Source organism: Lissotriton vulgaris, chromosome 3_1, assembly GCF_964263255.1.
Source record: "Lissotriton vulgaris chromosome 3_1, aLisVul1.2, whole genome shotgun sequence".
NCBI lineage: Eukaryota > Metazoa > Chordata > Amphibia > Caudata > Salamandridae > Lissotriton > Lissotriton vulgaris.
Genome location: NC_141689.1, coordinates 1,850,415,674 through 1,850,443,485, shown reverse-complemented (window position 1 = coordinate 1,850,443,485; position 27,812 = coordinate 1,850,415,674). Strand labels below are relative to the sequence as shown.

The 27,812-nt window shown below is 43.4% G+C and overlaps 1 protein-coding gene across 3 annotated transcripts in view; it reads left to right on the top strand.

Annotated features, from left to right (window-relative positions):
• Window positions 1-27,499, top strand: part of FBXW7 (F-box and WD repeat domain containing 7) — a 786,853-nt gene extending 759,354 nt beyond the window's left edge. For all 3 annotated transcript variants that reach the window (XM_086962297.1, XM_086962298.1, XM_086962299.1), the window contains 4 exons: window positions 2,010-2,191; window positions 2,950-3,175; window positions 14,164-14,374; window positions 25,620-27,499. In XM_086962297.1, the coding sequence (XP_086818423.1) occupies window positions 2,010-2,191; window positions 2,950-3,175; window positions 14,164-14,374; window positions 25,620-25,888 (888 nt within the window). In that variant the 3' untranslated portion in view covers window positions 25,889-27,499. The remainder of the gene's footprint in view (window positions 1-2,009; window positions 2,192-2,949; window positions 3,176-14,163; window positions 14,375-25,619) is intronic.
• Window positions 27,500-27,812: the final 313 nt, after the last annotated feature.

The window sequence follows — 27,812 nt, the reverse complement described above, 5'->3', positions numbered from 1 at the left end:
AAGTTATTTTTTTGGGATGGATCCAGTTTTATGTGGGAGTTTACTCCATAGTTGCATGCCCACACTGAGAAACAGTTACCTCCTATGTATGATTTCTGAAATGTAGGAATTATCAGTAGTGTGGGGTGTTCTTGATCTGAGGTTCCTTTCGCTGTGTATTTGCATTTCGGTTGTAAGAAGTCAAGTCGCAGCCTCTGGATCGCCTGATGTGCAGCGCAGAAGGCTTTGAAAGATGTCCTTGTGTGAATGCTTATTTTTGCAGAGGTCACTAGGATGGCTTTTGCACCAGTGGTCAGTCGCGCTTTGTGTCAGATCCTCCCAGGTCACATTCAGCCTCAACTAACCTTGTTAGTAATTTCCCCACCTTTCTGATTCACTCTTCACTTTATTTCCCTTCTGCATTGTGTCCTAAATTAGCTTTGTTCGTTTGATATCTCTTCCACAACTTCTGTTTGGTGTTTCCTGTGGTCGTTCAGGTTTCACATGTAGTCTTTTGCTCCTTTGTTGATTAGCTGTGTGGCTGTACATGAAGTTTACAGGCACGGTGATGCCATTGCAAGAAAATCAGCACAGCCAAATAGGATGCACCTATTTGAATTCGTTTTTTCTGTGTAATCCGAAACATATGCCTGATGTGTACCAGTATTATTTCTGAGTCATTTTGTTTTGCGGCTAAAGCTAAAATCACAGAGTGGATTTTGAGGACATCCCAATCCATTGCCACCCAAATATTTTTGGGGGTTAGCTGAACTTAAATAACCTCTATTTTTAAAACTGGATTCATATTTTATACTTATGTTGAAAGTCATTTTTTTGTGGACGATATGTTTAGCAGCAGAAATATTTGGTGTTGGTGCGCGATTGTCTGCCCATTTTTTCTTCCTAGTAATCCAACTTTGAACCTTCAGACTGCAACTGAAGTAATGAACTGAGGGGTTTTATGAAAAGACTCCTCGTGCTGTACATTTCCCCTCAGTGTACGCACACGTCTTGACCTTCTTCTCATGCTCTGAAGTCTTGAAACACTCAGTGCCCTGAGGAGACGTGGCATACCGTCACACCCTTTCCACTCGCATTCTTCAGTCGATGCTTTTCCCATGACAGAAACTCAGCGTTGCTGTCCGTGAAGCAGTGTAGTTGACAGGCATTGCTGGAGTTGTTGCCCCGGAGCAGTAAATTTGCTCCTCGAGCACACCCAAAAACACATTCTGAAGGGTTTTGTTACAGGGTTGACTTGCGCCTTGGAGGGACTGACACCAGCCCCAGAATTTGAGGAGCACCATTAGGCACAACTCATCCTACACCACTCAGCTCTCAGATACCGTCTAAAAAGACCATCTAATGTTTCGAATATTTTGTTTATCATTACATTGTATAGGGAAAATGTAAACAAAAAATGTTTTCAGGATATGGTGTCCTGGAGTGACTCCAACATGCTGCACAGTGCCGAGACAACTGATATGGCAGAAGGTAGAACAAAATGGAAGAGAGATTGCCCATGTCGGTAGAGAATTACTTGAAACATAACACCTAACAAAGAAATGCCCATAGTTACAGGTGTCTGAACAAGTGAGATCCAAGACCAACATTTGGGTCGTATTATGGTTAGCTGCCCTGGCTTAGTGCAGAGCCGAGCGCCTTAAATTTTTATGTTTGTGGAGTCTGAAATTAACATATATATAACGCGTAATTTCTCTGAGTGAATGCAAGATAGGCAGACAGCGAGAACATGAAGCAGTGCACTGCATCACCTCCCTTTACGATTTGTGTTGTTTAAAGTTCATGCATTCACTCAGTGAACTTTATCCACCTTAAACACAAAAAACTGGTGCTGGGCTCTGTGCTGGGCCAGCACAGCTCATTATCATAGGGCCCTTTATTTCTAAGATGCCGCCTCTGCTTTATTTCCTTGACTTTTCTTTCCCAAAAACCCAAACTCTTGCTTTCCTGTGTTGACTGAAGCTACTAACTAGTCAACCTTCCTTACATTGCCCTCTGTTTTCCCACAGTGTTTAAGGACGTTGGTTGGGCATACAGGTGGAGTGTGGTCGTCACAGATGAGGGACAACATCATCATCAGTGGATCCACAGATCGCACTCTCAAAGTATGGAACGCGGAGACAGGAGAATGTATACACACGTTATATGGACACACTTCCACAGTGCGCTGTATGCACCTACACGAAAAAAGGTAAGTGTCTTAGAATCTGCCTTTGTTAACAATTTCCCACAGTGTTGCCTTACTACTTCATGACTGTCACTTGATATTTACTATCTCTAATTAACTATGTTGTCTTGAAACCGTCAAGTATATTTCATGTTCTGTGTCGGTACTGTAAATTGGACAATTTTTTTTTTGGTGGGACGTTGTATGCATATAAAAATTCAAGCTGGCTAAGCACAGACCTGCTTCAGCTCTACTATTTTAAAAAAAAATATGATACTCCAGGTAAAGCAGAACTTCTGTCTTGAGGTTGATAGACGTTTGAACATTAGGCTGTCAGTTGCCATCTATATTGAGGACTGAGAAAAAGCTCACACTATGAAAGGAAGTGGTTGTTTGTAAAGGCACTAAATGAGTAATCTGTAATGCACAGTGACATATCGGGCCCCTCTGAGTGACTTCAAGGCTCCTTGGCAGAATGGCTATGGGGAAGGATCAATTAACTCTTCGTTTGGGGGATTAGTGCTTCCCTTCTTGATCTACGTGCTTGGGGTCACAATTATTTTATTGCATTGAAAATACATTTCTAGAAATCAGTTGATGGTAAGCTCTAATAGCATACTTATGTGACAAAGGCTCCCCATTGTGCAATTTTCCACTTATGTCTATTGAAAGCAACTGTTAAACTTAAAGATGAAATAACTCTCATGAAGGATAACACTGTTGGAAGGTAGTTTCTGAAATTTCATTAGTTTAATTTATTTTTATTTTTTGTTATCCCATAGGGTGGTCAGTGGGTCGCGAGATGCAACTCTTCGTGTTTGGGACATTGAGACAGGACAGTGTTTACACGTTCTGATGGGTCACGTAGCTGCTGTAAGGTGTGTTCAGTATGACGGCAGAAGGGTTGTCAGTGGAGCTTACGATTTCATGGTCAAAGTTTGGGATCCAGAAACAGAGACGTGTTTACATACGCTGCAGGGCCATACCAACAGAGTGTATTCCTTACAGGTAAGCCATTTGCTTATTACAGTTGGCCTCTTTATATATTATTTGCATCTGAAGAAGTTTTCACCACTTTAAGTGGAATGTGCAGCATGAGATTATTATATCGTTTGATGCACAAAAGTAGGGACAACCTTGTAATTATGGTCTGTTATGTTCACAAATAAAATATGCAGGTTAATGTGTATTGAAATTAATTGTTAACAGTCGTTTTTGTAATGTGCTTCTGGGAAAAGGACTCCCAGAGAAAAGACAAGCCAATTTCCTTCTCTTATCATTCTTGGCAAGGTGGGCGGACAGTCGATTTGTCACAGCTGTCTTCATTGCCTTTCTAATGCATGGCAAGACCAAGCTGTGCCTATAGGTTGACAGTATACCTGTTTGTCCCCTGATTGTCTTTTAGCATAGGGATGCTAATGGCAGTTTCCAGTTTCACCTCTTAATGACATTGATGATGAGGTGAGAAAGGGCTCGAAGACCCTACTTGAAGAGATGTGCATTACAGATTTGAGAAAGAGGAGATTATCTTGTAAAGGATGAGAGGAGCTTTGTGACCTCACTCTTCGGCAGAAGTGTATTTGCAGCAGGGGTGGAGAGACTGAGGTTTTGTAATGCTTGTAATGTGGAGAAGTGTGGCTCACTGGTTAGAGCAGGCAGACCCTGAAGCAGAGGTCAGACCCGGGACCAGGGTTCGATTCCTGACGCGGCAGGGTGTTGAGCTCAAATGTCCACGGTCTCGATAATTCTCGCTTCGGTGCCTGACCTAATCATGGGTGCACACTATGCAACTCTGGGCATTAAGCTTGCTTAATCTCCACAACGGCCCCCCCCGCGGCGGGATGCCTGGCTTTCACCTTGGGGATGCCCTGTAGGGGCTATCTCACAGGGAAAAACCAGGACGGGTTCCCAAGGCAAGCGCGGAGATACCCCTTCGGGGTTCGATTCTGGCGCTATATAAGAAATGCAATAATAATAAATAAAGTGATGCTGTGTGGATGGAGGTGTCCATTTTGTGGCTGATACATGCCCTGAGATTGACAAAAGGATCCTTGAAAGAAGTTAAAGCTAATGCAAAACTTTTGAAGTTATACGTGATTTGTAGACCCAAGACGGGTCTCTAGTGGAATTGTTTGCTTCTGGCATTCTTTACCCTGATACAGTCATACGTTTTTTAAACTGTATTTTTATTGTTTTACTCGCAACTTACCACCTTCGATTGTACCTTAATGTTGTGCTACAGACATACTCTTATCCACAAATCACTGTTGTCTGCTGGTCTTAGTGTTACTTGAGTGCTCTGTCCTTTCATACCATTGTACATAGTTGGTCACTGAACCAGTTGTTTGCATTCTTGTGTCGTCTACATTACTTGGAGTGTATGAGCTTTTGTCACAAATAAGTCAACCTCATTACTGAGATGAGAAAGAAGCCTTTTGAAAAAGGGTGTCTGGATTCAGAACAGCTTAAGGGACTTAGTTGCAATATAAGTATTTACATCTCTTGCTGGCAAAGATTGTGCCTGATCTCTCAGCAGACTTGGTTTAATATCAAATTCACTGTTGATGAACAAATTAATTAAAGCTTGGTCGGATGAGGAAAAATGTTGATAGTTTGAGATCTCAGCTTTTAGTATCGGGGAGAGCAAGGTGTCTAGAGTACGGTCAGTTAAAAGCTTTGTTGTTTCTACAGTTTGATGAAACCTACATTGTCCTTAAGGCATCGTTGTTAGAATGGGCATTGGGTCCCGTGCTCAGATCCCTTTAGAGAAATCAGAACATTTGGTTCCAAGTTGAGGAGGTCACCAGTGGAATGCAGTGATACTTTTTCAAGAGGGATGGTCTAAGCAAGTAAACCCAAAACAGAGTTAGGATGGTGGGTGATTTTTGTCAGCAAATATTGAAAGGATGTGAATGCCGCGCCCGTGATTCCTGTACTGGGCATTGAGTTGTGGTTGATGAAGGCTACTCCTCCTCTGCTAATCTTGTGATTTTTTAATTTTCTTGGGGGTGCTGCAAAAAGACTTGCTAGGAGTTGTCTTCGGGGCATCAGATGCGCAGAGTCTTTGATACGGTTGTGGTTGACTGCACCTGTTTGACAACCAACCTTGCAATGATTTTCCTCCTCCAACTGATTTTATTAAAAATGGTCCATAGTCGTCTTCCTCACTTTATTTCATTGTTGCTGCAGTCAGGGGCGGATTGGCACTGCGGGCACTCTGGCATGGGCCGAAGGGCCGGTGTCCCAGTGCCCTCTGTGGGACGTTTTTTTTCCTCCCCTTTCCCAGTGCTCTCTGTGGACTGGGAAAGGGGAGAAAAAAAACGGCCCACAGAGATTACTGGGACAAAGACAGAAAGGAAAGCAGCTTCGCTGGTCGGCACTGATTATCAGCTGTGGCCTCCTTCACTCCCTGCCATGCACAGCAATCACGTAGAGGGTGGGCTGGGGAGGGGTGATTGTGTGGCCAGAAACGGCCTCCCTGGGGGCCAGGTGTTGCTCAGTCCTTTGACCCATTTTCACATCGGCCCCCCAGGGGCCCACGCAGCCCAGAAACCGTGTTGGTTTTAACACCTCGCCCACAGCCCTTCACATGCAGGGCATAGTGGGCGATGAAGAGAGGAAGAATGGGTCTCGCATTGGGGGCCAGGTGATGTTTGGAACGAGCGCATCTTCACCTCTGCCTCCCCCTGGCTACCATGGATGACCCAGCAGCTTTACTGCTTTACTAGCCTTACTGCATGATTAACCACTTTCCTACAGGTCTTAAATGAGATTGTGCAGCACAGGCCGAGAAGTTAAGCATTTGTGACCACCATCTGTGGACTGTTTTGTCGTAGCATGACCCTGGTGATAGCAGCTTTTTGTGTTACCCTGCTAGGACATTAACCTGAGGCCCTGGAGGGCTGGGGAGGACTGAGTAATTTACTAATAGCAGGGTCCTCGCTGCTGCTCAGGTGCTCCTGCGCTGGAGGGCTGAGTAGGTTAGCAATAGCAGGGTCCTCGCTGCTTTTCAGGTGCTCCTGCGCTGGAGGGCTAGAATAATTTTGCAATAAAAATGGGCCTGGCTGTTTTATTAGTTGCTCAACTTTTAGGCCATTGTAACGCTGGCCCTGTGTCCTTCTCAAGAACAGTATCCTCCCACTTACATTCCTTGTGTGTGCATAGGCATATATGGCCTGATGCCAGAGTTTCAGAGATGGGGAATCATGTTTGAGTCCCAGCGTCTGCTCAACACCCTGTGATTCTGGGCAGATAACTTCATCACCCAGGCCCTTAAATAAAAAATCGGATCTTGAGTACTGTAATTGGTGCTCATGAATAGAACTCCGGTTTGGTTTTCTAATGTTGTGGATTTCTGATTTATGTGATTAGAGTCAAGGACATAGCTGGTTGGGAAAGAGTATCTAACGACATTGTGCAGGGTGTTAAGACTGCAAGTAAGTATTCGGTTTTCAGAACTACAGTGCTCCTAGTCTTTACCAATATTACTGGCTCTTTAAGCTTTAAAATGATTAATTTACTAAATATTTCTCTACAAATTAGACCTCAAAGAGTACCCAAATGATATGCCATGGAAGGGCATGCCCCTTGAATGTAGGGCACGCCCCTTGAATGTGGGCCACGTGTCTTGAATGTGGGCCACGCCCCGCGAATGTGGGCCACGCCCCGCAAATGTGGGCCACGCCCCGCAAATGTGGGCCACTTTTTTCGTCAGTGCCCGGGCCAAATTGTGATCCCAATCCGACCCTGGCTGCAGTCACTTGAGAGCCTAGTGATGCCTTAAGGGTGTAGTGGGCGGAACCATAGCAGGTTGTAGTGGTCTTTGTGTGCAGAGTGTGCTTGCAAGCACTTATCGTGAGAGCTTTTGGGTGCATATTTTTCAGGGCTTCGGTGGAGAGGAGCTAAGAGACACTTAGTGAGTGGCCCTGAAAGAGTGGTGAGAAAGATTTGTTTTCCATTGTGTTAGTGTGCTAGTGTAGGTGGATTGCCAGAGACTACTAGCCAAGGAGAGAGTTTCAAGGTACGATTGTAGAGTTCACACCTTAAGTCAGGCCATTTAAGCTTCTTCAAAGTGCTTAAATTGTGGTCAGGTATCAGGTGATTGTATTTTGCTTACAAAATTATGTGTGCTTCATTGTACTTACCTGTGGCTAGGAAAATGTAGTTTGCAAGCTCTGAACTGGAGTGCTAACTGAAAGCCATCCGCCATTATACTCCAGCTGATAGTTGGATAGGCATTTCTGAAGGCGAGCGTCTAATCAAGTGAGTCACTTTTATATAATGAGAAATCTGTATTTTGTTAACGTTGTTGTAACTTTGATTATTTTCTGCAATCTGTAGCTCTGGGCTTAGAAGGAGAACATTTGTCTTAAATTTCCTGCACCCGCATATACTTAAGTAACTAGTTTTGTAGGAACTTGGACCAACTCTAGTCTGGGAATTTATGGAACAGAACTGTAAGTGGTGTGACTGGGGAAATCCATTCTGTAATCTCTGCTCGTGTGGTTTCCAGAAAGGAGGAGTATAGGTTCTATCATAAGCATTTTTAGGTTGCAGTTATGTAGAGGTCTCCATTATTACTTATTTAACTTTTTCTAATTCAGTGTCATTTTAGACAGTGTATATATCTATATCATATACTCTTCTTGTTTCTTTCATATGGGTATTTGTCCAGCACATATGTAATGTGAGAGAATGCTGGCTGGGGCGATAGGAAGTGATGGGTGCATCAAATATTGTTCTGGTACCATTGGGAAGTACGGGCTCAGAAATAGTCTGTTCACTGAATAAGCATGACCCTCACCAGTGTGTCTATACATTCTAGCATCTCTTTAAGGCATTGATTCATATGGCGCATTTTATCTGTAGGTGAGAACTGAATGGGACCCCTTGATGTTGATGACAGGTTTTGTTAGTGAGTGATCTTGTGGATTTGTCATTCAAGTGAAGGGAGTCAGCTGCAAGAATAGATTGCTATCTGTAACAAGTGCTTTAACCCAATAACTTAGCTTTTAATTTAGCGGGCATGTTTCAATTAGTAGAGTTGACTGGAGAATATTGAAATAAATGTAATTTGGTTGTGGTTCCTAATCTTTGATAAGTAGCGAATACATGTAACCACCATGATAAACCACATCTCTGCTTATCTGAATGAAATCGTGGGTACAAGCCATTGTAAGATGGCCACCAGTGAGAGATTGACAAGCTGTAGCTCTGTTTCAAGCAGCCTATTCAGTCGCCACTAATTGGAAGTGAAGATGCTGAAATCAAGAACCAGAACAAACCATACAGACTGTACTCTGAAAAGATTTATTGATTGAAGCTCTTCATTCGGTCTAGACTCGAAAAGAGCTTGTTTGAAAATTTTATATGTAGACAGTTACATGTGATTTTGAAATTTGTTAAGCAGATGTTGTTGTTACACATCTGTGGAGTTATAGCTTTTGGCGTTATCTACAGATGAGAGAAGTGGATGAGCTGTTTGCTTCTGTTTTCTGGAAATGTTAGCCTCAGATAATCACGGGCAATGCTATTTGCTTCTTCTAGGTCTCTTGCACCATTGGTTTGCTTTAACATGTGTCTTCTCTCTCGTTATTTGGGAACGCTTAATGCACACCCTCTTTCAAACACTGTGGGGGAGTATGCAGCCATCACAGTAAATTCTAAATACACTGACATACACTTAAATTAAGCATGAAAAGAAACCATGTCCTTTCTGCCATTTCGACTTTTTCCTCATCGGTTCATTCTAGCCTGGGGACAGATGATGTTGAGTTAAGTTGGTCTGTCTGAAATTAGACCCTATGCAACAAAGTAAAAAATAAAATACAAGAATATCAAAAATATTGGCACTTGGTAACCCCCTCTAGTGGAGAACACAGACTTCATCTCATGAATCCCCTTCTCTTTCCAGTTGAAGTCAGTTCGATATGCTTGTAGCATTGTAGCTGTTGGGGGTGAAATACATGGCTAAGGATGTCCCATGATTGATTTCTATGTAAACCAAAAAGCACACATACATACACCCCTAAAGAGGTGGTGAGTGTAGAAGGTATGTGGTCAATCACATTGGAATGTTTTATGTGTCTTAGTTAGGTACACTTATTTGTATTAGTGAAGTGCATTCATGCAAGATTATTCCGATCAATGGTGCTCTAGTATTGACACCGGCTCAGTTTGACTGCCTGCAGAATTTCAGCACGTCTGCCTGTTTCCATAGTTGTACAGGTATAACATTTCAGAAGGAAGTAACCTGGACGGAGAGGGAACTCCCACCCAGTGTGATACATCTGGCCTCTAGTATTATCAGGTGCATAATGTCCCTGAATCGCAGAGTGTGATTTGTCTGAGACTTATTTAGTGAGGAAAAACACAACTGTCACTCGGTGAATTCCCTTGTGATCCAAGCATAATTCTGTGTGCATCATTTAATGAGATGCAAGTAGAAAATATTGCTGTAATCTAGCTCTAATGAAAGGTATTCATTCGTAGTCATGACTTTGGTGAAAAACATAAGTCCAGGTTGAAACCTTAAGGGATACATTGCATCAGCACCCAAGGGGAGAAACACTTAAAATGATTTTCATGGTGTCATCCATATCTGGACCTACTTTGAGGAGTATCAGAGTGTTATTATTGTACAAGTAGAAGTAGAGGGAACACACCCTTCCAATCCCTAAAGCTAAGCATTCGTCTTTCAATATTCAAAAGGACTGGCGGCCACCATCTGGGTGAAATTTGTTAATTAAAAATTATTCAATCAAACGTAATGATTGTTTTTTTTATCTCACTCCTATATTCAAATCAGCAGCAGCTGATAGTCAACTTTATCAGATATGGTCACTAGATCTAGGAAAATCAAAGCTACTACACCACCCCATCAGCATGTGATCTCGACTCCTGTTTGGAGTATTTTGGAGTTTCTAGTCATTTCTTGCTGTAGGCAAATGATGCTTTTCTGGAGTTATTTAGATGGAAAGAGAAACCGTCAGATGACACAATAATTTGCCAGGAGGGTTGGGGTCTTGGGATGGTTTTTAAAAAAGGTGAAAGTGCACTACTGTTTTCGTGGTGATGGGGAAACAAGTTCAACTTCAATACCGTTCGAAAGGACAAGAGATGTGTTACTTTAACTGGACAGTTATATGAGGGGGACCTGAAGGGCAAGTGATGGATGCTAATATGAAGAATAAAATGGCATAACGAGAAAATAAATGCTCTCATAAAATGAAGGTAAAATAAGTTTTTACAATTGGAATAGTAGTTGCAAGTGTGGCTTAATAAACCTCCATTGCTTCCCACAAGGAATCAATTTTTTGGCTGTTGAACATATCCACGAGCAACTAAAAGTTCAGTAGAAAGTACGATCCAATGAGCATTTTTTTTTTTCAATTAAAAGAATATTCAGAACTTCTTACACCTCTGTAGTATTTAGTTGAATGAAGCATCCGATTAGAAGAGCAAAGAGGCTTGGCATTGTTAGTCATCCAGTACTACAAGGGAGAGTCCTAGACCTCTCCGATGCAGGTACATGAAACTTCAACAAGTGACATTCCACAAGCCATCACTGACTATTGAAGAAGTGTGGTTAAAATGCGACCAATGAGGCAATAAAACTGCAAATGAAAGTTGAGAAGTTGGATTTCTAAAAGTGAAAGTTGAAATCGCATTTCGTTTAGAGCAGCAGGGTGTCCGGTAGCTTTAGCCTGGGACCGCCCCCTCTCACACCTCAGCCCCAGTACACAGAGTGACGCAAACACATTGTACTACTGAAAAGGGAGGGCTTGGAGTTATTAAAGAAAGGGATATGCCCAAGACTATCAAAGATGTGTGAATAACTTGTGGCTTGCAGTATGACGAGCTCGCAAATTGTGGGTCTGTGCGTGGAAGCTTTCTCTGATGCTTTTCCTGCCTGTCAGGTTGGCACAGCTTTCGAACGCCACTAATCTGCGTGAATATTAAATGGGTAAACATGATCATCCTTTAATATTTGTTTGGATTGAGTCCTTCTGTTGTTTTAATAAGTGGAGTCTTCTAGAATGCTTGTTATCTGTCTGCTATGCAAACAGGATTTATTATTCACATCGAGCGGATTTTCCTTAGTGTTGTAGCTCCTGGCAGTGTACTTTCGAGTTACGGGAACTCACTTTAAAAAAAAAAAATAGCTGCAGCATCATAGGATATTGATTAACAGCCTTTTCACTGCAGACCTCGTTATCTAGACAGTTTTTTTGCGGTTTGTTTCTGCATCCGGTCACAAACCAAGATTAGGCCATGGGGCATTACCGCTCCACACATCTATCGAAGCCCCTGACTCCTGATGCACTAGTCCAAGCACAGATGGAAAGTAACGAGTACATGACAATCTGGTGCGTGTGTATGAAACGGGAGTAATGGAGACCATGGTGATTGCCACCTGACTCTCTGAGCCACTCCTCTACAATCCAGAGAGGATGCCAGCCCACACATCGTTGCCGCAACTCTTTAAAACTATAATGCTGTGCTGTTAAGCCTTACATACCCTGATTGTAGGTGGATGCATTAATCCATCGATTAAACAGCGGTTGAAAGCAAATTATGAGAAATGCTTCAGTTTTCAGGTGTTCATCAGGAGCCAAGATCAGGCCAATGTGCACCAAGCCAGTACATTAGAAGGGCGTGCTTTCACATTTAGTAGAAACCCATTCTAAAGAAACCCACTGCCGACCCTACGGTTATGGGCAACTTCCGCACATCTCCCTTCTTCCCTACCTCAGCAAAGTACTCGAGACGTATGTAACTAGTATCCTCAGCTCTTTTATCGAGGAATCCAACTTCTTGGACCCCCAGCAGGCCGGGTTCAGACCCGCCCATTCGACAGAGGCGGTCATCCTCTCTGTAATGGAGGAACTTCGTAGAGGCGCCGATTCTAACACCCACCAAGCCCTGATTCTTCTGGATCTGTCGGCGGCCTTTGACACGGTCGACCATACCATCTTGGTCGACCGTGTCAAAGAGGCTGGTATCGGAGGGACGGCCCTTGATTGGGTCCGTTCATTCCTGACAAACCGCCACCAATCTGTCCGACTCTCCCATTTTTCAGCTGACAGGATGAAACTCACCTGCGGTGTGCCACAGGGTTCGTCTTTGTCCCCACTTCTTTTTAATTTGTACCTTACCCCCCTGATCCGCTCCCTCCGGGGAAGGAATGTCACTGCATTTAACTATGCAGATGACATTCAGCTCATCTTCAATCTTGACTCCTCGCAGGATGCGGCTCAGGATTTTCAGTCTACCCTCTGTCACATCAGCAATTGGATGGGCACTCACCATCTCAAACTCAATCCCGACAAGACGGAGCTTGTTCTTGTCGGAGGCCCATCCAACCCCTGGAACTCCACCTTTTGGCCCCCTGCCCTTGGTCCCTCCCCCTGCCCTGCTGACAAGGTAAAAAGCTTGGGGGTCTACATCTCTCATGATCTTTCTATGCAACATCAGGTCAGTGCTACAGTGTCTTCCTGCTTCCACCAGCTCAGAAAGATTCGTAAAATCGCCCATTTTCTGACCACCGAAGCCCTCACCCTGACGTTGCTGGCATTAGTCATCTCTCGGGTTGACTATGCCAACGCCCTATACGCAGGTATCCCGCAATATCAAATCAAAAGACTTCAGCTGATACAGAATCAGGCAGCACGCCTCATCTACCACCAACCTAAACATCACCACGTCCGTCCTCTCCTTAAAGCCCTTCACTGGCTTCCGGTATCAGAGCGTTGTCAATTCAAACTAGGCTGCTTGATCCACAAATCCCTGGCCGGCATCGGCCCCTCCTTCATCTCGTCGCTTTTGCACCCGTACGTCCCTTCCAGACCCCTCCGATCTTCTCACCATGCTCTCCTTCAGACGCCCAGGTTTAGGCGCAAAAAGCACGGAGGCCTCAGATTCTCTTTTCTGGCCCCTTCACTCTGGAACTCTCTCCCTCCGGAACTTAGACTTTCCTCCTCCTACTTTCACTTCAGGTCTCTCCTAAAAACTCACCTCTTCCGCTGTGCTTACACATAAGCTCCCTTGCCCTCCCCGTCTCTTCCTGATTTAGTGAACAGCGCCAAGAAACCGTCCGGTGTATGTTGCGCTCTATAAATCCTTTTTACATTACATTACATTACATTACACATTTAAGTAAACAAGGTTATTCTCTATTATACATATGTGACCATCTGTCCGTGCTGAACCTAGACTTAAAGACAGCCCATTGTACAGATGGGACTAGGTTTGGCTCTGATTGGACTTCTTGTTTATTTGCACCTACACACGTGCTGATCTGAGAATTAGAGGCATGCGACTGGTAGAAATTGTAAAGTTAGGGAAGTTTGGAGGTGTGACTTTGAAAGCCTTTTGATCTTAGGATATGCTTGGAACAATCAAAGTAGATTTCGTTTCCCAGCTTCATCACAGACTGGAAGGCTATTAAAGAGCTGCTATCTGGGACCTAGAACAGACGTTCAGTGTTCTTCTGAGGTTTCCCAAGAGAACGTTGCCTTGAGAGTCTGTAATTGGACCAGCCTCCATCACAGCTTCTCAGAGCGTAGTGTTGTGTACATCGAAGTTTGAATGATTAATGCCTAGCTATCTTGCAGAAATGTCATGTCAGATTTTCTTGTAAAGGCTTGTATATGCTTTGTTGTAGAAGTGTAGAGTACATTTGCAAAAATGCACAAGGGAATTTGCACATTTCCCCTACATTCTCTTATTTCCTGATTTTTAATTTTGAGGGGCAAGTGGAAATTTTGTCTTTAGCAGTATGAATTACTGTTGATGGTGCTGCTACAGTGTTGCTGCAGGCATGATTTTCATTTCAAACTTGTGATCTGACTAAGCACATGTTTTTGATTCCAATGAGATTTCCAGGAAGAAAGAGAAAGACTAGCTTATTTACGAAAGAAACCTAATCACCACTTTGTGTTGACCTCCTAAGTAGACTTAAGTTTGATCTGGGCTTGATATTTATTTTTTTACAGTTTGACGGAGTCCATGTAGTGAGTGGATCTCTTGACACCTCTATCAGAGTTTGGGATGTGGAGACGGGAAACTGCATTCACACCTTGACAGGCCACCAGTCGTTAACAAGCGGAATGGAACTCAAGGACAACATCCTCGTCTCTGGCAATGCCGATTCCACTGTCAAAATCTGGGACATCAAAACGGGACAGTGTTTACAGACGTTACAAGGTAAATTACTGGTATTATTATGCTTTTCGTTTAAAGCATAATTGACGTTGAATGACTGTAGATTAATGTTAATAATGGAAATGTTTCCAATCAAGTGACTTGAGTCTTCTCTTCTGCTTTGACATAGAGCACACTCATTCCCTATGCATTATTATGTGGATTGCATGCCAAGGCAAACACTTTTGGACGTGATGGTTTAGTTAAACCATCCCCTCGATACACTCAAATCCCCTTAGACCCCCCACACTAAACAACAGATCCTCCATCCCCAATAACCTCAGAAGAGTCCCCCTCGCTCTTGAACAACCCACCACCCCAGCACACCCCGTCTCAAATGCACCCTCCTCAATTGTAAATCGGCCTCGAAACATGCCGCCGCCATTGCAGAGCTCCTCTTATCGCGGGACCTCGACATAATCATACTGACTGAAACCTGGCTAACTGAATCTTCTACACCTATAATGGACATTCTAGTTCTCCCTAACTACCACATTATCAGGCCAACTGGGGGGTGGAATCGCATGCATTTACAGGAACAACATCTCTGTTCGGAGAGCCAACTCCACCTCACTACCATCTCCAAATTCCTGTGAATACATCTGCCTCGACATTATCAGTGAGGGCAAACCGATATGCTCTCTTCACAGCATTTACCACCCTCCCAGGGACAACTTCACCTTTTCCCAACAAATCATGGATATGATCTCAACCAATTCCGGGCGGCAGCTCACCCAAATATACCTTGGGGACTTTAACCTCCACTGGAACGATCGTAATGACGCGGTGGTAAATAGTCTTAAAAATTTCCTCGACGCCCTTAACCTCACCCAAATATGCAACAGCCCGACCCACGAGAAAGGCTCTATCCTTGACCTGATCATCTCCAAAGAGGACTCTATCCTACTCGAGTCCATCCAACCCTGTGACTGGTCAGATCACCATATTATCACATTCTTCATCAATGAAAAAGTTAAAGTCAACCCGACCCAATTCCCCAAACCGAAAGTTTGGAAAAGAGACATGAAAAAACTCAACCCAGGCTCTTTGCCCCCCAACAGGCGCAATCTCCTTCTTCCACCGACAGACGATACGGACGTTCAAACCCTGACTGACCACTATCTCAATGCCATGACCACAATAATTAATGAGGCTGCACCTATGCAGCAAAAAAGAGTCACTACTAAAATCTCCAACCCATGGTACGACGGGAGTCTCAATGAGGATAGACGAGACATGCGAATGGCTGAACGTATCTGGAGAGCAGCTCCCTCTGCAATGCACCTAAAAGACCTGAAGAAAAAGAGAAACGCCTACTTCAGGAAAATTTAACGTACAAAATCAGACTTCTTCAGCCGCCAGCTCGACCAGGCAAAAAACAGACCGAGAAAACTATTTGAGCTTATCAGATCACAATCCAAGGAACAACCCCAACCACTTAACACTGCGAGTAAAGCACCCTCCTGTGAAGGCTTCGCTGCTTTCTTTATCCAAAAAACTGACAACATAAAAAGCGATCTCCTTATTGATGCAAGCCTCCATTCCAAACCCCAGTGCCCAGCAACCGCTGAACCAAAAAACAATGCTACATGGTCAACCTTTGGCACATACTCGGAAGAAGAAACTGCTCAACACCCTGAAACCATCCAATCACCTCACGGACCCCTTGCCTGCCTCCGCAGTAAAATACTTTACCCCTCTGCTTCTCCCTCTCTGGACTAAAATTGTCAACAGCTCTCTCCGACAAGGAAGCATCCCTGACTCCCTCAAAGTTGGTCAAGTCACACCTCTACTAAAAAAGCCCACAGCCGACCCCTCTGACCTCAACAACTACCGACCCATCACCAATATTCCCACTCTCGCCAAACTACTAGAAAAATGCGCACAACTACAATTGAGTAATCACATTGAGCAATTTGATCTCCTCAACCCGCACCAGTCAGGCTTCCGAGCGGGACACAGTACTGAAACGGCCATGACGCACATAATTGACGACGCACTTCAAATGCTAGACCAAAACGACACTTGCCTCCTCATCCTTCTTGATCTCTCTTCAGCATTCGACACCGTTAAACATGAGAATCTGCTAGAACTCCTAAACACAAGGATGGGCTTATCTGGAACTGTTCTCAAGTGGTTCACTTCCTTTCTTCACAACAGGACGCAGAAATTCAAGAGCAACAACCTGATGTCCTCGCCAATACCTGTAACGCTAGGAGTCCCCCAGGGCTCCTCTTTATCCCCAACTCTGTTCAACCTAGTCATGGAACCACTCACCACCTTGCTACAAGCATCCAATGTACACTTTCACATGTACGCCGATGACACCCAACTCTATCTCAAATTACAATCTCCCAATGACATCCTGCTCCTGAACGCAACAATCAGATGCACCCAATCCTGGCTTGCCGATAATCACCTCAAACTCAATGCCCTGAAAACAGAGTTCCTTCTGATCTCACCTCCAGCTAAGAGCTCCACTGCTCAAACCTGGCTTAAACACCTAACTGCACTCAATGTCCAACCCACCATCGTGGACTCAGCAAAATCTTTAGGCATTACACTAGACACCAATCTCAACATGCAGCAACACATCAGCAAGGCAACTAAGGGCGTGAACTTCCAGATCAATACTCTGAGAAAACTTAAACCCTTCCTCCCAGCCAAAGATTTCCAAACCGCAGTACAAGCTATAGTCATCCCCCGAATTGAATACGGCAGCACCGCACTAGTCGGGCTCCCCCTAACCACAACCGCACCCCTAAGAGCCTCCCTAAACGCTGCAGCGAGACTCATCACTGGGTCAAAAAAGCACTCCCATATTACCCCTGACCTGAGAGCCCTGAATTGGCTGCCATTTGAAGACAGAATACACCTGAAAATCGCCTGCATGACACACAAGGCGGTTCACCTTAAATCACCCGGTTACCTCGCCCAGAAATTGACAATATCTGGCGGAACCAGAAACACTAGAGGCACAAATAATCTTCTGCTGAAACCGCGAAGATTCCGGAAGGAAAAAACATATAAGCGCTCCTTCTCTGGAATGGCACCTAGGATCTGGAACTCTCTCCCTCCAGAAACAAGGCTTATCCCATCCACTACACTCTTTAAAAAAGAAGTAAAAGCTATCCTCATGGCTAAATACACTGGAACTAGTATCTAGAACTCTGTTAACACTGTACTACATGCTTCTACCTGCTTGACCCCTTTGCCTACTTGTATGAGTAGTCTCCCTCACATACCCCGTATGTAACCTAGTTGTACTGTTTGATTTATTGATTTATTTGTATAATTACGCCCCCACCATGTACCCCTCTATATAACCTATTTGTACTGTTTTGATTTATTGATTTATTGGTATGAGTACGCCACCATCTATGTAAAGCGCTCTGATATCTGCAAAGATCTTGTCCACGCTATATAAAACTTTCAAAATAAATAAATAAATAAATAAAATTCTGAAAAAGCCCTGTCATTGTTCTGGATATGCATTTCTGTACAAAGACCAGATAAACATTCACCACCGTAGTTGAATCTTCGCAAGTTAAAACTTCGGCTTGACTTATGAAACTCTGAATATGAAAATAATTGTCCCACCCAGTTTATGCCTAGCATTGGCCGCACATCTTGTGTTTCTAAAAGAACAAGTTGGTTATAGTCTGCATTCCTATGACACGGGAAGAGAATATCTGCTAATTTAATGTTTTATTGGAGAGCCACATGCTGACTTCTAACCTAATTAACCAATTGGCCATGACATTTTGCAGTGCTCCCAGAGTACATAAGCAGTCTGGCTGCAGTGAGTTGCCACCTCCGTACTGTGCTCTGGGTCCTGCACGCTGCAAGATGGCAGTGGCACCTGACTTTTTCTAGAAGTCAAACATAATATGTATAACATTAAACCTCCACATAGAGATTTAACATCCCTTCACATAACCTACAATATATCCCGAATTAATAAACTTTCTTTTATAAAAATGTTTAGTCGCCCAACATCAACCCAACACCTTTCCCTCATAAAAACCTGGGGGATGGGTAAGAAGGATATTTTTGCATGATGTATAGTCTAATTTTTGTTATTTTAGAAAATAATTTGAAATGCACTTTTCATGATTTATTCAGTTTTTCTGGCATGCTGCTGGTGTAGGTATTTCATTGCAGACATGGTACGTTTTACCGTTTTTGTAGCTTTTATTTTTTGGCCATTGTGGTATTACTTTACAAACAACAGGATGTCCACAGTACACAGGTTAAAAGTAACTTCTGCGGAAGACTTATTATTGTGAAAGAATGGGTGGATCGAATAAAATAAGGATTTTTATAGTGTGATGTGTGAGATGAATTTGCTTAAAAGCTCTTCCTTGAATGAAGAAGGGAACTTGAGAGTTTCGAAAATTGTACATTTGTGATTTGGCTAGCAGCAAATTCTTTGTGCTGATGGCCGTGGGCTGTATGTTCTGCCACCCTTGCTGTGTCTTCATATTAGAGCAGGTGTTGGTTAGATGTGTGCAGGAAGCATCCTGGATTGTATTTTGCCTATGTGTTGTTTCAGGGCCTTTTCATGTATAAATTTGGCATTACTAGAGGGTTTTCATTCTGACCTAGGAATTGATGGTTGCTGTGTCCTGGAAGATGAGGTCCCCACGTTTAAAAAAAAAAAAAAAAAAAAAATTGTCATGTGAAATTTTTACATTTGTATTCTATTTTTAAGACATTCAACGGCACTTACACTCCCTCCTTCCTATTCCTCATTGACTTCATCCACTTTTGTGTATCACTGACTTTTATCCTTTCTATCCCTTTCAGTCCTACTCTCCCCCCCTTTCTTTTCCCTTATCTTTACTTCTCTCAACTTTTTATCCCCTGCCCTACCCTCCCCATCCCCCTTAATTTAGTCCCCGTTTACTGCCTTTTCCTTCTGAAACCTCCCTCTCTCCCTCCTTCCCTCCTTCCCTCCTCCCTTAAAGCCTCTCAATCTTACCAACACACTGCTCAACATCACGTTGAGTAGACTCCATCCCCCTGATATTCCCGACCCCCTTTCCTTACCCTCCTATTCCCCTCACTCACATCTGCTCCATCTCAATTGACCTCCTGCTCATCTTCCCCATCCCCCTAAACCATAGTGCAGATTCATCATGCCTCCCCTCAACAATACTCTCCTGACACCGGTCTCACCCATCACCAGACATGGCCCTAACTCTTGGTCCATCCTTTATCCCTTTCTAAAAATGGCTAGAAAAACTTCAAGCACAAACTTCTTAACTGCCACCACGAAACCTTATTCGTTGACAACTACCATAGCCTAAACTCCATTATAAAAATGAACTACATATTCTTCACCAATCGCCCATCCAAATGGAAAAGCATCTTTCTCCAACTTCATCCTGTCACGAAGTCTTGCAAAATTCCGTACGGTCTGAAACTTTCCACCACTCCTTCCCCCACATTTCCTGAAGAAATTGACATCTCTATTTTCAAATCTGGAAATATCCTCATTCAAGGCTCCGAACACCACCTCTTTATTTTTGAACACCACTTTAGCTCCCTATCCCAAAACTTACTTCCCACACTTACCGTCAACCACCCAGCCTCCCAACCGCAAAATGCCTTCTTGCCCCTACACACATTAACCCCTTCCATGCCATCCCTATCCCCCTAACCTCAAAGGAATCCCCCATTTCTCTGATGCTCTCCCCCACGTCTTCTATTGCATCCTCACCTCCTACTTTTCCTACAACCCCCTTTATCGCCCATATTCTCCCCCCCTCTGATACCCTCATCCCCTGAACCTCCAAATGCTCCTTGCATTACCTCAAAATCGCTCCCACTTGGTAATCTCTCTACTTTACCTTGAGGCACACAAACCCTTACCCCTCCTCATGTGAAACAAGGCTTCCTGGAACTACTTTAGCCCAGTTTCTGAACTTGATGTCCTCAGCATCAACCCTAAGCTCAAACCATCCTCACATACCAAAGATCCCCTCCCGGCCTATTTTGTACAAGAACTAAAAACACATAATCGCCCCTATTATCAACTCCTCCCTTGCTAATGGTTGTGTCCATGCATCCTTACAATTAGGCCAAATCACCCCCATAATCAAAAACGTCACGGCCGATCCTAGTGACTTAAACAATCTACTTCCTATCTCCAACCTTCCTTTCCTATCAAAGGCCCTGGAAAAATGTGCCCTGCTTCACTCGAACAAACATATTGACACTTTCAATCTCTTGGACGCTTTACAATCTGGCTTTAGAAAGGGCTGTAGGACTGAAACTGCAATGCTTAACATTATCGATGACATCCATGGTTCCATAGATAAGGGTGAATCTTCCCTTCTCATTCAACTAGACCTCTCAGCTGCCTTTGATACCGTTAACCATATAGCTTTACTCAATACTCTCAAAAAACGTTTTGGCTTGGTTGGTGACATGCTCGAGTGGTTCACCCCATACTTCCAACACAGAACCCAACAAATTAAAGTCTGTAATTGCCTCTCTGAACTTCAGCCAATCCCTTGGGTGTCCCCCAGGGCTCTATTCTCTCTCCCACTCTATTCAATCTCTTAATGGAACCTCTTACTCTTATTCTTAAACAAGCGGGACTCAGCTACCACCTCAATGCTGACGATACACAACTCTATTACAGAATCAAATCCCATGATGACGTCTTACATCTAAATGACACTTTGACTAAGATACAAGTGTGTTTCCATTGCAACCACCTCAAATTAAACCCTAAAAAACTGAAATCATTCTATTCTCTCCTAAAAACAACCCGCTCCCTATCCAAAACTGGATCTCTGACATTAAAGCTCTCAACTGCTCTCTCACCATCTCTAACTCGGTCAAGTCCCTCGGCATCAGCGTCAACCAGAGCCTCAGTCTTACTCCCCACATAAAAAATCTCAGTCAAAGGTGCTCTCTTCACACTGCACCATCTTAAAAAAACCAAACCCTTTATTCCTGCTGATGACTTTGTCAGTTGTACAATCTTTGGTCCTGTCCAGAATTGATTACGGTAATGCCATTCTTGCTGGAACGCCTAAAATCCACCTTCCCCCTCTCAAATCTATCCTTAATCTTGCTTCCAGGCTAATCACTGACTGCAAACGCTTTGATCACATCTCCCCCGTTCTCAAAAACCTGAAGTGGCTTCCGATTGAAGGCAGATCTACCTACTAGACTGCATGCATCACACACAAAGCCCTCCACCAAAATACCCCTTCCTACAGCTCGGACAAACTCCACAAAGCAGGTTGCACTAGAACTATGAGGAACACTAACGCACTTGTACTTGTCCCTCCTTTATTCAAAAAGAAATCAACGCTATCTCGCTCTTTCTCTGGAAATGCGCCTTCCATCAGGAATGCCCTTCCCAAAGATTTACGATGTAATCCCTCCTACACCTGCTTCAAAAAAGACCTCAAGCTGCTCCTTCTCAACAAATACTGGGATTCTTAATGTATTGTTCACTGACTATTAATTTTTCTTTCTCCCTACATGGTCATTATCAACTCCCTTGCTCATCCTTTTTTTTCTCTCTTCCCATCTTCCGCCTCTCCCCCCCCTTTTTGTCTCTCTCAGAATTTTGCCCTCCCTCTGCCACCTTCTCTCCCCTTTTTTCCCACTTAACGCAATATTACTTCTCTCTCCCTCCCCTATCCTCACATACTTTTCAATCTCTTCTATCCAGTTCCTCTTTCCTCAATCTGTTATTTTTCTGTGGTCTATCTATTTTTGTACCCTTTTCCCAAGTTTTTCAAAGTGCCCTGCCTCATTACCTAATTGTACTATTACTCTGCTAGTAACTCTGTTATTACCAAATGTTGTAAAGCGCTCTGATACTCTTGGGTTCAGTCAGCGCTATATAAAAACCTTTAAATAAATAAAATAACTACAGCTAGGTGGAATATTTATTTTTTTAGCAAACCAATGTGGAGTGAATTGGCTTAATCAAGTAGTCCGAACGAGAGATGGGTATTCCCGTTAATATTAGAGGCCGTCTACTGTGGGTGGCTGGGTGGATACATCGAAAAAAGAAGGAATCCTCAAAGAAGGAGTTTTAGATGACTGTGGAATGTGCCGACTACAGATCATCTCTTGTTGTTAAGATATTTTAGTATCAGTGCTGAGTCCTGGGCTTTTGGCCTTCACACTTCCTGAATTTGTAATGAGATGCATTTAGATATAGGAGACAGTGGCGGCTAGTGAACTTTCTGATAGGCGGGGCGTAAAGGCCTGCACATAATGATCCAGAGTAAGCCCAAAGTCTCCGCAGGGACTAAGTTAAGGGTTGCATAGCAGGAAGGTTTCTCATGCAGCTCCGCGAGGCGCAACGGCGAGTGTTTATGCCACTGGTGTTAGGTAATAGCGCACAAAGGCATGCAAAACGTTATGTAAATTGTGCCTATGTGAAGCCTCAAATAAAAAAAAATTAACTTACGGACCGGAGACCCCGTCCTGACTCCCGCCTTCCTTGTATTCAAGTCCTGCAGCACGTCATCACAGGAAGGCGGCGCTGCAGGCAGCCTCCCTCTCCACTGCCGCAGATTGATTGGTGCGGCCGGCTGCCCCAGGTGACGTAATTTTCTGTCGTATGCTGCTGCTGCAGCATACAGAGAACAGGGAGAGTTGAGGCCAGGGGGGAGTGTCTTGGGGGAGTGGCTTTCCCACTGTAGTTAATACTGTCTGTTTGGGCGGCCTCAGGCCGTCCAAGCAGTCAGTATTAACAATAGTGGGCAAGCCACTCCCCCAAGCCACTCCCCCCTGCCCTCGAGTAAGCACCCAGTCACTCTAAACCAGGAAGTGCTCTGCTTTCTCGTCGTGCAAGAAGGCAGAAACAAATCACAAATGGTAGTTATATAACTACCATTTGTTTCTGCCTTCTTGCACGGCAAGAAAGCAGGGGGGGCGGCGCCCAAACGCCCCCATGGAGGAATCGCCACTTATAGGAGATGTTATTGATGTTCTTGGTGTTGAGATGCATTAATTCCCTTTTTTGCTTCATGTGAATTTCAAGAACTTTCTTTCCACCCCTGAATCAATGGTAAATAGGCAAGTTTCAAGGGCATGGTAAAGGTTTCACTATGGTGATGTGTGATTTAGAATTGTGTGTTCTAAGTGTAGGAGTGGTAGAGTAGTTTGTAGCCACTAATGATTTTGAGGAAGATTGGAAGTAGATATTGAAACGTACTGTCATCAGGAGCTGTCCTAGCAGCTGTTGAAATAAGACCAGGGAAGAGTTATGTAGAGGCCCAGTGTGAGTGGCTAGGATCAGCAAGAGAGCAGAGGCACAAACCTGTGGATGGATAAGTTACACAACCCTGGCTAATTGTTATGAAAGAGTAGGAAATAGTGGTTTGCAGTGTCAAAGTTCACACTAAAAGCTAGCACAGGCTACTCCATTGAGTTGCTATTAAGCTACTTGATAGCTTTCTAGCTATCTGTAAGTAACTGTCATGGTAGTTTTCTAGCTATCTGTAAGTAGCTGCATTGGTAGCTTTCTGGCTACCTGAAAGTAGCTTTCATGGTAGCTTTCTAGCTACCTGTAATTAGCTGTCATGGTAGCTTTCTAGCTATCTGTAAGTAGCTGCCATGTGTCCAGCCAGCCTACTAAATCATAAGCTTTGACCTGGTTGATTTAATGTATGTATATTAACATTTAAAAGCGAGTATTTAAGACAAAAATGTGTGTTTTCAGAGCTCATAAGCTGATAGTAAAATAGATGATTTCTCAGAATATATTTCCAGCTGATGTTGGAGTACTAAATTCTGCATCGCTAGGGAGTCTTAATACTCATATTATTTCCTTTGTGCCTGGGTCATTTCGGCTATGGCTGTTATACAGTATTATTGTAGAGGCATTCTACATTTACATAGCTTTTGTTTTACATTACTGCTGGTAATGGCACCTGGTGACTTTAAGTAATCTGCATTGGTAATCTTACATAGGGAGGCTACTACTGTAACCTTGTCTGACGGGCTCACTATAACAAAACTAATAATATTAGTAGCTCTAGATGATTTTCATTGAACAAAAGTAGCTCTTGTTACAGGAAGAGGTTGGAGATCCTTGGCCTGGATGTGCTGTATTCTTAACACACAATGCATAGGTGGAGGTCAAGCTGCCTCACTTCCTCCGGAGTAACACACCTCTCACAAATAAGTGCGGTAGGTGTAGGCAGGTCCAATTTGGACTTTTTCAGAATTCCTGTCCAAGAACCAAGGGAAGGGAAGATCATTCTTATGGAAGAAGAAGCCTCACGCGTGTAATTGTGTCATGCTTCATCATCAGCAACCACTCCCCACCCTAGTAGGGCAATGCCACCAGGGCAGACTTGACCTCCTGTTGGACTCAGATCAGGAGGGAGTTCTTAGATGTAAGGCTTCGAGATAAGGACAGGATCCAGATCAGTGAGTTAAGAATACCTTGCAGTTCCCCGGTGCAACACCTTTATTGATTGGGCACTGCTGTTATTATTAACAACCGAGAGTAGATGGTTATTGAGAGCACTGACTCAAACTGTCTCTATATTTAGGCCAAAATCTGATCTGAGTCCAACAGGAGGTCGAGTCTGCCTTGGTGGCCCTCAGGAATGATCTTCCCTTCCCTTGGCTCTTGGACAGGAATTCTGTAAGCGTCCAAATTGGATCAGCTTCTCCTTTTGCCGACATAGTAATACCATAACTCATAATCTGCCTACAGCTACTGCACTTATTTGTGATAGGTCTAGTAATGCTGAACACATTTCTTTCCTTGATCGCCAGTATGAAGCCCTCACAGATTTTGAGAAATACATTTTCAGTACCATATCCAGGGTTCTCACTGGCTATAGAGGATGAGAACAGCTGAGTGTGCCAAAGTATACATCCACAGAGCTCATTAGAAAATAAAACGTTAGTAAATGAACACAAGACCTAAACATGCCACACCCAAAATGGTGATGCTGAACAATGTGAAATAATCAATATAGCATATAAATCAATTGTGTTATGGGTTATTATACATAATCCCAGCTGAAAGAGAGAAGACTACAGGATACGACTAAAGATTGCTTGAAAACACAAAATACTCTTTAAAAAGTCAAACTCAAGTTCTAGTCTGGACTCTAGGTTTTGAGCCCTATTAACTGCTTATTTCAAAAATATCGGCTTGTTGCATGCAGTACATTGGGAAAATTGTCTAATCCAGGAAGTAGTGGGTTATATTGCTAACCATGTCTTCTCATGTGATCTTTCCTAGGACCCAACAAGCATCAGAGTGCTGTGACCTGTTTACAGTTTAACAAGAACTTTGTAATCACCAGCTCAGACGATGGGACTGTGAAACTGTGGGACTTAAAAACTGGTGAATTTATCAGAAATCTTGTCACCTTGGAAAGCGGGGGTAGCGGAGGAGTGGTATGGCGGATAAGAGCGTCTAACACAAAGTTGGTGTGTGCCGTGGGAAGCCGGAATGGGACTGAGGAGACTAAGCTGCTGGTGCTGGACTTCGATGTTGATATGAAGTGAATGACAGACCGAGGATGTTGTCCAAGTGTGTGGACTGTGTCACTCCTCAATCCAGCCCCCTCTTCCTCGCCCACCGTCCCGCCATGAAAATCCCTTGGCCATGGTGATGCAGGCTGTATGTTGGCTTGGGGCAACAGATCTTGAGACCTACTGACTACGAATGAGAAGACATAGATGACAAGCTCTAACTGACACGGGAAGCACTTGCAGTCTCACCCTTTGGAAAGGCTTCCCTTCCAACTCGGAAAGGAGGGTGTGGCCTTTGTCAAAAAATGGGACTCTTGAAATCAAACCAGGTGCAATTATTACTTCATTTTCCTCATAGTGGCCATTAAGCAGCACAAGCTGTTTCAGCGGCGTTGAAGTTGTTACGCTCCACAACAAAGAAATGTAGCGACTACAAATCGATGTTTTTTTTTTTTACTACACAACGTCTGCATCAAAAGTATACGCTGATACCCAGTCTCGAGACGCTAAAACCTTTACTGTGAAATGGTCTTTGTACAGTTTATCCACAGGGAAAGCTATTTTTTTTTTTTTTTTGCCAACCATTGCCAATGTCATTCGATCACAGTATTAAGCCTTTGTTAATCTGTTTACTGTTGCTTCCATCGACACTCTTCAGTGTGTTACTCTGAGGTGGCAAGCTGTCCTGAGTTTTCAGATGGATTTAATTCTTGATGCCGGTGCTAGAAGTAGGTCTTCAAAAACGGGATTGTTGTCCCACCCGCTGTACTGTATTCCCAGTGGCCAAAACATATTTATGCTGCTAAATGAAAGAGAGAAAAAAGCATTTTTTTGTTTTTACTGCTGTGACGTTTTAGTCCCAGACTGAATTCCAAATTTACTCTAGTTTGGTACCGAAAAAATAAAATAAAAGACTTTTGCCACTGAAACTTAAACTTACTGTGCCTCTAAGAGGCTTGATAGTGGGAGAGTTTCGGATGATTAGAGAGACGTTTGCCTGTAAGTAAAGAACTGAGAGCGCAAAGCTTTTTTTTTCTTGCTTCTGGGCAAAATGTAAAAACATTCCTTAGAACGAAGCCGTTGCGGCCTGTTCTGTGGAGAGATTTTTTTTTTCTTTGTGAGGGCTGTGGTGAATGGAATGAACATACAAAATAAAACTGAAAACATTCTGAAAAAAATACAAAAATGCAAAACAAAGGAAAATTACGTTGCTGGTCAGTCTTAGTATATTACAGTATTCAGGGCAGAGAGGGCATCTGTTTCAGTGTTGTTGCTGCAGCGAGCTGGTGAAATGGAGACCCAGTGAGCGCAAAGACAAAACATGAAAAAAATGACAACACATCACATCACAACATGGGTTTCCTTGTTCTCCAAGAGCCACAACTCAAGCTGAACTGTGAAAGTGGTTTAACACTGTATTCTAGGCAGTCTTTTGTTTATTTCTTTATTCCTCCTTTTTTTAAATTAATTTATAGTCTGATTTTGAAACAATCAGATTCCATTTTGGTTAATTTTACAGTTACGTTTCAAGCTGGCATGATGGAGGAACGCATTGTTTAAAGGGATTGTGTCTATGGTTTGATTCATTTAGAAATTTTATTTTCTTATAACTTAAGTGCAATAAAATGTGTTTTTTTCATGTTAGCTTGTCTTTTTCCTTCGTTGATGGTTACCGGTTTGCAGTGCTGCTATTGACCTTACACAAAGAAATAAATCTTGCTGTTCTGACCCTTGGGCACAGATAACACATGATCCACCATCGCCTTTCACACACTACACTGTAGGAATGGTTTATGAGCTTGGCTTGGCCTTTATGACTTTGTTAATGAGTCTGTCTTGCAGTTCGAACAGCCGCGCAGAGCTGGTCCCCACATGGGTCCCGTTGCGCGACCGTAATTGAAATCCACGCTGTGCTATGCTGCACTGTGTGCACGGTGTCCAGGCGGGCTAAATCAAT